The sequence below is a fragment of the Danio rerio genome, chromosome 2 (genome assembly GCF_052040795.2).
Source record: "Danio rerio strain M-AB ecotype USA chromosome 2, GRCz13ab, whole genome shotgun sequence".
NCBI classification, from domain to species: Eukaryota; Metazoa; Chordata; class Actinopteri; order Cypriniformes; family Danionidae; genus Danio; species Danio rerio.
In genome coordinates, this window is record NC_141022.1 from 55,771,786 (window position 1) to 55,785,000 (window position 13,215).

Consider the following 13,215-nt stretch of genomic DNA (forward strand, 5'->3'; position numbering starts at 1 on the left):
ATACAGTTGAGGTCAGAATTATTTGCTCCCCTGTTTATTTTTTTCCCTAATTTCTGTTTAACAGAGAGAAGATTTCTTCAACCCTTTTCTAAGCATAATGTTTTAAAAACTCGTTTCTAATAACTGATTTATTTTATTTTTGCCATGATGAGAGTAAATAATATTTGACTAGACATTTTTCAAGACACTTCTATGCAGCTTAAAGTGACATTTAAAGGCTTAACTAGGTTAATTAGGTTAACTAGGCAGGTTAAGGTAATTAGGCAAGTTATTGTGTAACGATGTTGAGTAGATTTGTTCTGTAGACAGTTGAGAAAAAAATTTAGCTTAAAGGGGCTACTAATTTTGTCCTTAAAATGGTGATTAAAAAAATGTGTAACTGCTTTTATTCTAGCCGAAATAAAACAAATAAGACTTAATCCAGAAGAAAAAATAATATTAGACATACTGTGAAAATCTCTGTTAAGCATCCTTCAGGAAATATTTAAAAAAAGAAAAAAAAAATTCTAATAATTCTTTGTATAAACTATTAAAATTTTTACTAATTATTTAAAATAGAGAGATATTGAGCTTTAAAGTTTTTGCATTCCATATAGCAAACAGCATGCGTGTAGCATTTGTTTTTTAAATAACAAGTCTTAAAATGTAAACAACCTATAAAAAACATCCCATAATGTAAATAAGTTGTAATTTAATAAGAACATGTCAATAACTCAATAATGACGAAAATGTCAGATAGAACCTTATAATTCCAAGATGACGATCTATAATTTGACAACATTAGTGTGCTGTGTACTTACTATGCTTATGTTTTGTAGGATTAAACAGTGTTTGTGTCCGACTGTACCAGACCCTTCAAAAAGCAGTCTGTCTACCTGGTCTAAGAGCAAACCATCTCAGGTATGAAAACAATGAGCGTTCATTCTGATAAAATCCACATGTTGTCACGAGGAAGTTTGTACATCTCATAATCTATAAACAGTAAAGTGGACGACAGTATCAAAAAAAAGAACAGACATGCCTGTATAATATAATAACAGTAATGAAAACAAATTAAAATGCTGAAAAATATCACTTGTGATCTGAATATTATTATTTTTATATTATATATTTAGATAAAATGCATTTAGCAAACACTTTTGTAGTGACTTACATGCCCTAGTATATTAATAAAGACAATAAAAATTTATAATCATTTATCATATTATGTGTATTTATAATTACATTTAAAATCTGTAAATGTATTAATAATTAATGGGTAGTATAAAAATGTATTATAAAAATATTATTATTATATTATTTAGAATTAATGATTACTATTATAATTCTACTGCTGTTAATGAAGTAATTGTTTGCATAATGCATCATAAATTTGGAAATGTATTATCATTAATAAATGTATTGTGTAAAATAAATATTATTATTATTAACAATATGATGATAATGTCTATTATAATAATTCTACTAATAATGAATTATGTAATTATTTACTTCATGTGTTATTAATAACAAATGTATTGAGTAAATAATTATTATTAATATTTATTGTAAAAATTTATTATTAATAATATAATGATAATTACAATAATAATCCTACTGCTATTAATGAGTTGTGCACTTATTTGGATTGTGTAGCAAATATGCAAATGTATTATTAATAAATGCTTTGTGTAAATGTATTATTATTATTGTTATATATTATTACAATTATATTAATGATAAATACAATAATAATTGTTCTGTAATGTAATGTAATTATTTGCCTTATGCAATATGCAAATGGATTATAATTGATAAATATATTGTGTAAAAAAATTAATAATGTGTAAAAATAGTATTAATGTTAAGTGTAAATATTTCTAATAGCAATAGAATGATCATTACAATAATAATTCTAGTTCTATTAATTAATTAATTATATAATTATTTGCATTAGGCCAAATGGTTCATATAATATAATGCAATATGTGAAAAGATTATTATTTATAAAAGTATTGTGTAAAAATTGTATTAATGTTAAATATAATTATTAATAGTAATAGAATGACAATTACAATAATAATATGAGTACTGATACTTATCTAATTGTTTGCATTATGCCAAATATCTCATATAATATAATACAATAAAAGTAAAAGTATTGTGTAAAATGTTGTAACATGGTTAAATTGTTATTCATGTTAAATGTAATTAATAATAATAATAGTATGATGTTTACAGTAATAATTCTAGCACTACTAGTTAATTATGTATTATTTGCATTCTGACAAATATTTGATATAATATAATATAATATAATATAATATAATACAATATAATATAATGCAATATAATGCAATACAATTTAATAATATTTATATTTTTGCATGTATATAGTGTGTTGATATTGAGATTCATTCAGTTTTCTCTTATATGTTCACCAGCATATGTTCCAGACCTCCTCCATGAGCTTCATCGTGTCTCTTGATCAGGGCTACAGTGAAAAAGACTTTGTCCCGGTCCAGGTGTTCCCCTACCACACTATTATCCACCATGACAACAAAAATACCCAATCCAACACCTACAACATCTCCCCCGAAATAACATACCTGGAGCCCAAACTCCAAAAAACATTCCCAACATTTTTCCAGAACCAGAGCTACAGCAATTCAAACCCGATCCTTCCTGCGGAATATAAACAAGAAGACCCCACCGATCTCCTGTTTGAGTCGCTCCTGGATCATCAAAACAGTCATGCACATTTATGCAGCAGTCATGCAGATTTATGCGGCTACTTGCATGTTTCGCAGAGTTATGTGCCATTCGTGACTATTGTGGATCCGTACCGGATTCTGGAGCCGCATGAGCTTCCGCAGTCTCTGCAGGTTTTATCGGATGATACCAGCACGTAGTTTATCTCGCCGTAAAAACAACAGCAATAGGCTCTATGTGACTTTGACCAGCAGGGAAAACATAAGCTCTCGTATCAAACACCATCTCTGTGTGCTTTCAGATCCACAGATACACATGAGCACATGAAGGCCCCAATATACTTATGGCGAAGCTATTTTGGGCTATTTGTTTGGGGTAAACTGAGGTTTAAAATCTGCAGTGGTTAGCAAACATGCTGAGGATGGAGATTAGAAGAATATGTCAATAATATGTGTTGCAAGCTTTGCTCTCAATAACAAAAGAAACATGCAAGAAACATTTGGCAAGCTGAATATGGCAAGCTGATTTAACGTTAAATTAAAAATAAAGTGACTTAATATTGTTAGTATCAGTTAGTAAATCGATAAGCTAGTGTGGTACATAACAGTGACAAAACTCACATTTGGAAGATATGAACTTGCAAAGCTTGTCTGTCACTTTCGCTTACTTTTTATCCACATCACCTCATAAACCCCTTTCACACAGTAATACCGTTAAATATCTGGAAAATTTATGGAACGACTTTACCGGTAATTTCAAAAAAGCGCTGTTCACACAGGCGAGGACTTTACGGAATTTTTCCGAAAAAATCGTTCACACATCCATTCCAAAATACCGGTAAATTCTGACATCATTAACCAGAAATTTGCTCTAAACTGCTACGCTTGTATTTGTAAACATTTGACTACATTACAAACTCTGTGGATGGATCAGTAATCTGAACAACTTCGGTGAAAATATATAGGAACACTTTCGCCTGTCGAAATGTGTGTGTGCTGGTGCTCACGGGCTGCTTCACGGGCACACTTGACGCGTCAAGCAACTGAAGGAAGCAATGCTCAAAGGTAAACAAACAATGACTTATCATAAGCATATTATCGATAATTATTTAAACAGTTGACATTAAGAAAGAACATATAATCGTTATCTGACTAACATCTAGCAGCTAAAGGTATCTGGATAAATATTCAAAGCCTTTTATTTTCTTGAACTACGTGAGCGGGAATACGTCTGACTGCTCTGATTGGCTAAAGTAGACGTCTAACGTCAGAACGTTCTAGACGTGTGTGTGCTCTTTCTGGCAATCTTCTTTCTGCGTTCACACAGCGCAGCATTCCGGCAAATTACCGGTAATGTTACAACTTATTTTTCCGGAAAATAGCCAGAACGAATTTACCGATATTTTCAAAAAGGGCCTGTTCACACATACAAGGGGCTAAACTTTAGTTTCTCATTCAATCTTCTGACCAATCAAATCCTCTCTAGTATCTGACATGCCCCGCCCCCTTCAAGATGCAACTCATTTGCCTTTCATCTGATGTGCTTGAGCTCAACCACTCTCGCTAGCTATGTTTCCATCTATCTATTTTTATGCGCATAAAAAAGTGGTTGATGGAAACGCCATGATGCGCATAAATTTTGAAAAGGCGAATTCAAAAACGTATGCGCATAACTGAGTAGGATAAACTTTTTATTCGTTAAGAAAAGATGCGTATAAACTGCAATGGAAACAGTTTTACCGCACAAATTCCAGTATGCGCATTAAAAAAAGGTCATGTGATTTTGATATAAGAGATCATGTGATGATGAAAATGTTCGTAAATGGAAAAACCAGCCGGCTGAGCACAATGTAGAACATCTGAAAAGTTGTTTGGGTCATTCTAAAACACCTTAACCATTTCAGTATTAGTGTTATTAATATTATTAATGACCTCCAGAATCAGGAGCGTCTGTGGTTCGCGTCTGACACACTTTAAACGCCACCACGCGTTCACTGTGTTTCAGAATTGTCTTCTGAGGCGTAAGTTATTTATTAGATGAATAAAACACATACACAGCTTCTCCTACCGCAGCAAATTCTGTTGTTACTGTTGATATTTACTGTTGAAGCAAGTAAATTAGGAAGTGACGATTTAGTTCGCTTTGACTTCTTGGATGGAAACGTTGCTTTATTTGCACGTCTTTTATGCGATAATCCAGTTTTGCGCAAACACTTCATTCGCATTTTTGAATGGAAACATAGCTAGTGGCAGAGCTGTGATAAAAACAAAACGCTATTGAAGGGAAGGAGCTATGTTTTAATCAAGGGGAGGAAATGTGACCTTTAAAGGTGACATTAGATGCCCATTTTACACAAGTTGTTATGATTCTTTTGGCTTTTGATGAAAACTAACCTTGGTTAAATTTCTTAATGTTAAAAACTTATAAACATGATTGTAGCTTAGTTTTATAAGTTATAACTAACCGAAAGATGTTGTCATTACATATTGGTCATACAGTGCAGTATTTAACGGATACATTCTAGTGAACAAGTATCTACAGTAATAGTGGTGTAATGGATCACAAATCTCACGATTCTTGTTTTTGTAGTCACGGATGGGATCATTTTTCGGATCAGCCAAAAAGGGGTGGAGACCAGGCCGGTGCAGAGATCGTCCAAAGGGCATGTGCAGGATAAATTTTTGGAAGATGGCTCTGCAGATCTGCAGAGTGGATGCGCGCGTACTGAAGAGCGGTGTTATTGCGCGAGTACTGATCAGCTGTGTTGTTGCGCGCCTACTGAAGGGCGGGACCGAAGGTGTGCCGCATCGCAGGGGCACTTTTGATCATTTTGGAAGCGCACTTTCTATCCAAGACTAAAAAGGGCATGTGCACTGCACAGGTTGAGCCCTATGTGTGCACGTGCCTGGTGGAGACAAATGTCATTTGCTTTCCATTTATTACAGAAGCAGTACTGCAAGACACTTTTGGATTTGACAAACAGAACTTAGATCCTGTAATTGTATTAATAATAAAATTAAGAAATAATCAGCTGAATAAAAATAAATTGTAAAATATTCAGTACTGTGAATAATTCACTGTTACTATACTGTTGCTGACAACGCTAAATGCAGAAATCTAACAGTATCATTTGTACAACCCATATTTATCTTTAGTCTCATTTTCAGTAAATGATGCAGTTATTCACTCATAAAACTTTATGTTTCATTGCTAGATGTATAATTCTTGAAGAATTATTCAGTAACATATTTGTAATGGCTGGTTGTCGCCACCTATTGGTCAAATAATGTAATTGCTGCCCACAACTTTCATTTTTGAGCGTCAAGTTACATGCATATGACGGTGATTTTAATCTTTACCATAAACATCAGTGGTTTTATCCAAATTATAAAGTGTTCTTCCAGTACTTTTGTGTTATTTGACTGTTTGTAAGTTCATAACTAACTCAAAAGACTAAAGACTGAATCTCTTTCTAGATTTTTGTGTTTTTCTAATAGATTTGAGTGCAGCGATTGAATAGATTAATAAACATGTGCAAGTCACCATCATTTATAATTTACGTTGCGTGGGTGTTGGGATCCTGATCTTTTAATGATTAATTGTGCAGCTTACACTGAACGCATTAATGCAGGCTAAGCAAGTAGTGACAGAAAACACCTTTAATAACCTAAGGAACCCACCACATCCTGAATAACGCACCACAACTTCTTCCGTCATCATTTCTGTTTAACGGAGAGAATATTTTTTTCAACACATTTTTAAACATAATAGTTTTAAAACCTAATTTCTAATAACTGATTTATTTTATCTTTGGCATGATGACAGTAAATAATATTTGACCAGATGTTTTTCAGGAAACTTCTATGCAGCTTAAAGTGACATTTAAGGTTTAACTAGGTTAATTAGGGTAACTATAGAATATTGTATAATGATGGTTTGTTCTGTAGACTTTCGAACAAAAAAATAGCTTAAAGGGCCTAATAATTTTGTCCTTAAAATGGTGTTTAAAAATTAAAACTTTTATTAGGCTTTCATTCTAGCCAAAATAAAACAAACAAGACTTTCTCCAGAAGAAAAAATATTATCAGACATACTGTGAAAATTTCCTTGCTGTTAATTATCATTTGGGAAAAATTTAAAAAAGGGGGGCTAATAATTCTACCTTCAACTGTATGTAATTTTAATGACGCAAAAAGTGATTTATTTTTGCAATCAATACAAATTTAGGATTAACCTACAAGTACAAAAAAAGTATTAATCTGCGGGTCACGTGCACTCCGAACTGTGGGTTATGATCTGTATAAATCACGGATCAACCGTAATCTGTTACACCCCTAGTACCTAATGAATGTACTAGTAAAAGACAGGATATTCAGTAGGTTTGATCATGTTACATATTAAATGTTATTAGGCTTGCCATAGAAAGCAGCTGATGAAAGACATATGAATATGTTCGCACAACCTCACAACACATTTATTTATTCAGTACTTTATTTACAGTATTCAACACAAAAACAGTGCTGGTGTTGATTGGAATTTTACCTTAAGTACTCTGCAGTCATGTTTTACCTGCATCAGACCTCAATGGACTGGATAAGTAGATGATTTTCACTTTAAAGAAGCCTCATACTGTACTTATTGCGTAATCCAAACCAACCAATGGGAGCTCAAAGGTGTTGGCCTGTCTGAGCAAACTTTTTTAGAAGGTTTTCTTTGGCAAACGGACAACTTTGTTTGATCTGTTTTGTTTTCAGATGACGTATTTGAACAGTTTGTTCTTCCTATTTCAGGCCTTGTGGCTGGTTTGTATTTTTTAATGGGCAGATTCAAGAGTGTGTTGCTCTGATCAACGCTAATGTAGCAGTTCACTTTTTCTCAGCCTTTTATTATTATTTTTTATCATACAGTACCTCACCAAGGACACCACGCGGGTCATTTCCAAGCGACGCCTCTCACAAAGCCAAACTGCAAGCGGAAAAAACTTGCCAGATGGGAAAATTGCACTTGTTACATGGAAACTTGGCTAATATCATTTCTAAGATAAGACAGAAATGTTTTACTGTTAATGTCTATTTGTATTGTGATATAGTTTCCCAGTACTGGGCTGTGGCTATAAGGGCAACCACTGTGAAAATGTATGCCAGAATAGTTGGCAGTTCATTCCACTGTGGCGAGCCCTGATAAATAAGGGAGTAAGCATGAATGAATGAATGTTTTGTGTTAGTTTTGTATTCTGGATATTTGGTTTCAAGTGTTAAGACTTTAAGTATTGGACATTAGAGATTGAAAACCCTCAAGCCTGTTTTAATGCATTACAAATAGTTCCTGACAGCACAAAACATTTGCTTTGCTGGACTGGTTATATCAGGGGTGTCCAAACTCTGTCCTGGAGGGCCGGAGTCCTGCAGATTTTAGCTCCAACTTGCCTCAACACACCTGGAAGGATGTTTCTAGAAAGCCTAGTTAGAGCTTGGTTAGCTAGCCCAGGTGTGTCTGATTGGGGTTAAAACTAAACTTTGCTGGACACCGGCCCTCCAGGAACGAGTTTTGACATGGCTGGGTTACATCACTCTGCTGAAAAATCCAGCTTAAACCAGCCTAGTGGTTGACCAGCCTGGTTTTAGAGAGGTTTTGGCCATTTCCAGGCTGGTTTCCAGCCATTTCCAGCCTGGTCTTAGCTGGTCAGGCTGGAAAATTACCAGCCAAATCCAGCTAAAACCAGCTTGACCAGCCTAGTTTAAGCTGGATATAGCTGGTTTTGGCTAGACTCCCAGCTTAGCTAGGCTGGTCAAGCTGGTTTTAGCTGGTCATCTCCCAGCCTGACCAGCTAAGACCAGGCTGGAAATGGCTGGAAACCAGCCTGGAAGTGGCCAAAACCCCTCTAAAACCAGCCTGGTCGACCAGCTAAAACCAGCCAACCAGCCTAGGCTGGTTTAAGCAGTTTTTTTCAGCAGGGTTTGATACTTCTTGGACTTTAAATTGTTTAACTTAATATGAACAATTTTTCTGTTTATTGTTGTGTGTTCCTGTTGTCACCTGGGTTTTATTCTGTGCTGGGTTTCAGGTTCCTCTGTAGTTTTGTAAGAATTGTATGTCAGCAGGTTTGTAAGTCAGAGCTATCTGGTTTTCACTGTCTAACTTAATTCTTAACTGGTTTTGCTAACTGGCTTTGTAAATAAGACAAAATCCAAAGCTGGTTTTCAATGGCTATCATTGCTCAATACTACTGTAACCAGTTTTAGATATCAGACAGAACCCAGTGATGCTGGTTTTGGAGGTCAGACTGAGAAATCCATGCTAACTCAATGCTAACTGGTTTGGGATATCAGGCAACTCATTGCTAACTGGTATTGGATATTACACAATTCAAAGCTTACTGGTTTTGGATACGCTAACCTGATTTCACCAAGTAGGACATGTTGCTGGATAAACATCTATGTGGATCCTGGACAAATATTCGAATCAGTCAATCAGAATTGTGGGATCCATTTAGGGTTTATGTTAAGTTTAGGTTTACGCCCATTCACATGGATTAGGTTAGGTTTATGCACTTATACATGATTGTTATCCAACTATTATTCCCCTCTGATATTGGGAATAATTTACAGTTATGGTTGGGTTTGCTTTAAAAACATGACATGCGTTTTGGATATCAGGCAACTCAATGCTAACTGTTTTTGAATATGAGGCAACTAAATGCTAACTGGTTTTGGATATCAGGCAACTCAATGCTATTGCTAACTGGTTTTGGATATGAGGCAACTCAATGCTAACTGGTTTTGGATATCAGGCAACTCAATGCTAACTGGTTTTGGATATAAGGCAACTCAATGCTAGCTGGTTTTGGATATAAGGCAACTCAATGCTAACTGGTTTTGGATATGAGGCAACTCAATGCTAACTGGTTTTGGATATAAGGCAACTCAATGCTAACTGGTTTTGGATATCAGACAACTCAATGCTAACTGGTTTTGGATATGAGGCAACTCAATGCTAACTGGTTTTGGATATCAGGCAACTCAATGCTAACTGGTTTTGTATATTAAAAATCCAAAGCTTACTGGTTTTCAATGGCTATCATTACTCAATACTTCTGTAACCAGTTTTAGATATCAGACAGAACCCAGTGATGCTGATTTTGGAAGTCAGACTGAGTTCTGTGCTAACTGATTTTCAATGCTTGACAAATCAATGCTAACTCAATGCTAACTGGTTTGAGATATCTGGCAACTCAATGCTAACTGGATATTACACAATTCAATGCTTTCTGATTTTGGATACGCCAACCTGATTTCACCAAGTAGGGCATGTTGCTGGATTAACATCTATGTTGATCCTGGAACAACATTCCAATCAGCCAATCAGAATTAAGGGATCCATTTAACGTTTATGTTAAGTTTAGGCTTATGCCTCATTCACATGGAGCATCAGTGTCAACACTTCCCTTTCACTTGAATGGGTGACATCAGGCGTTGCCGAACTTAATTGTGCATCTGTCTGCGCCACCTTAGTGGCGTTGCTCGCTGCAAAAGTTGGGATTTTCCCAGCTTTTCAAGCGCCAACAGAAGTGTCAGAAAATCAGATCGCTATATGCAACACTCCAGCTCAGACAGTAGCAGATTGCTGACTAATTTCATTGGCTGACGCTGCTATGATGATTACGTCAGGCCCAACTTCCGACATGCCCTCGGTGAAGTGTGGACTCTGAAGCCCTGTGTGAATTGGGCGCTACTGTTTATGCACATCTACATGATTGTTATCCAACTATTATTCCCCTCTGATTTTGGGAATAATTTACAGTTGTGTTTGGGTTTAGGGGTGGGGAATAGATATGGATTACATTTCCAAACAAAAATGATGTTCCAGTATCAACAACAGATTTTAATCCAGTATCGCATCGTACTGCGCAAAATCATGGCATACAAGGTTATACAAGGCTAACTGGTTTTGAATATCATACAACTCAATGCTAACTGAGTTTGAAAATCGGACTACTCAGTGCTAACTGGTTTTGGATATTAGACAACACAATGCTTACTAGTTTGGATTTCACACAACTCAATGCTAACTGTTTTGGGATATTACACAATTCAACGCTTACTGGTTTGGATATCAACAAAATGCTAATTGGTTTTGGATATCAGACAACTCAGTGCTAACTGGTTAGGGAAATCAGGCAACTCAATGCTAATTGATTTAGATATCACACAACTCAATGCTAATTGGTTTGGATATCATACAACTCAATGCTACCTGGTTTAGATATCAGACAACTCAATGCTAAAGGGTTTCAGATTTTACACAACTCAATGCTAACTGGTTTGGATATCACACAACTCAATGCTAAATGGTTTTTGGATAGAATATCAGGCAAATTGATGCCAACTTGTTTTGGAGAAGACAACTCTATGCTAATTGAATTTGGATATCAGACAACTCAATGCTAACTGGTTTCAGATTTCACACAACTCAATGCTAACTGGTTTCAGATTTCACACAACTCAATGCTAACTGGTTTCAGATTTCACACAACTCAATGCTAACTGGTTTGGATATCACACAACTCAATGCTAACTGGATTGGATATCACACAACTCAATGCTAACTGGTTTGGATATCACACAACTCAATGCTAAATGGTTTGGATATCACACAACTCAATGCTAACTGGTTTTGGATATCACACAACTTAATGCTAACTGGTTTGGATATCACACAACTCAATGCTAACTGGTTTGGATATCACACAACTCAATGCTTACTGGTTTGGATATCACACAACTCAATGCTAATTGGTTTGGGTATCATACAACTCAATGCTAACTGGTTTGGATATCACACAACTTAATGCTAATTGGTTTGGGTATCATACAACTCAATGCTAACTTGTTTTTGGATATCAGGCTGAACTGATTTAAGCTATCAGACAGAAGTCAGTGCTAAATGGTTTTGGATATCAGTCAGAATTCAGTGCCAGCTGGTTTTCAGTGGTTTATACAATTCAGGGGTCACTGGTTTCAGTGAAAGAAACAACTCTCATTGACTCTCATGAAAAATGATTTTGGACATCAGATTGAATTTGATGCTAACTGATTTTAAATCTCTTTGATGCTGGTCTTGCTGGTTTCAATCCTAGTGAATACCAGCAACGAGAACTGCATTGAAAGCAGCAAGACCAGGATTTAGACCAGATTTCAGCAAGACCAGCATTGAAACCAGCATTTAGACCAGCAATGAAACCAGCAAGATTAGCATACGTCATCAAAACATACCCTCATCAGAATATGCTGGGTTTTTCATCAAGGATAACAGACAAAACTGTTAAAAGTTGATTTATAAATTAAACCACTTTGCCTCTTGAAATTAGCACATAGCCTAATGTAATTTTTCAACAGTTGCTAATCAGATGGACTATTCTGTTCAGGTGTGAAACCCACCTTAAACTATGGATTCATTTTCTTAGATTATACAATGTCATTGTGTAATAAAGTTTAAAAAAAAGTTTATTTTGAGTCACCAATCTGCGGAAAAGGAAAGACTGTAAAAGTACACTCTGCGAGCATCAGGACTAGTGTGGGAATGTTGTGGCTTTAGGCCAAAGTTCATCACTGCAGGTCCATCTTTCCTGCGACTGGAATTCCCAACCAAATCCCTCATTGTTTGTACAGACAGAGAGAGAGAAAGTCAGCTCGGGCGGTGTCACTCACACATCCGGCTAAACAGCGCTGATCCTCGGCGACAGGAGAGCAGATCGGCCGAGCGCCAGAGCTGCTGCAGCAACATTTATTGAGGATGAAATGTGCCGTGGTTGATAATAGATGGATATTCATGCTGCTGACAAGCCAGAACACACACTGCAAAGAATATCCGTAAATTAAGAGTTTTCAGTATTTTGTGATTATGTTTTCATTTCCCCCTTTTGTTTATGCTTTTAAATTGCATTATGGGGGCCTTACAGCAGGAAGGTCACTGGTTTGAGTCCCGGCTGGGTCAGTTGGCATTTCTGTGTGGAGTTTGCATGTCTCTTTGTTGGCGTGGGTTTCCTCCTTTCTCCATTGTTCAAAGACATGCTGTATAGGTGAATTGAATTGTCGGACATACCTGTAGCCAGCCTGGTGAAAGAGGTGGTTCTTTTTTTTTTCTTAAAATATAGACCTTTTTGCATTTATTATCCTCATTTTCTACGTTATTATGAGGTTTAAAGGTTCATGAAACCCTCGAGTACTTTTGAGAGTTTAACACATTTGTGTGTGTTGAGCATCAGTTAAGACAATGTTAGCTCCTGTTAGCTGTAATTGTGGGAAAACTGGATAATTTGGAGCTTTTGTCAGCTAATTTCAGCTTCCGGGGTTAAAATGATTTTTGAAGGGGGTCCAAATTGGTGACGTATTATTGTTCTCATTATTGTTCATAGTGGAGTTTTCTTATCTTAAGAGAAGAGCCGGCTTCGTAACTATTCATGACTGCGCGTGCTTTCCGAAGGCAAGGCAGACCTGCCAGTGCCAAGCTGTGAGACACGTTGAT

The 13,215-nt window shown here is 35.9% G+C and overlaps 1 protein-coding gene across 4 annotated transcripts in view; it reads left to right on the top strand.

Annotated features, from left to right (window-relative positions):
• LOC101884669 (interleukin-6 receptor subunit beta) overlaps positions 1–6,237 on the top strand; it is a 54,314-nt gene extending 48,077 nt beyond the window's left edge. For 2 of the 4 annotated variants that reach the window (XM_087241449.1, XM_087241450.2), the window contains 2 exons: positions 819–900; positions 2,424–6,237. In XM_087241449.1, the coding sequence (XP_087097575.1) occupies positions 819–900; positions 2,424–2,891 (550 nt within the window). In that variant the 3' untranslated portion in view covers positions 2,892–6,237. The remainder of the gene's footprint in view (positions 1–818; positions 901–2,423) is intronic. The other 2 variants (XR_015478984.1, XR_015478985.1) reach the window with 2 other exon arrangements.
• Positions 6,238–13,215: the final 6,978 nt, after the last annotated feature.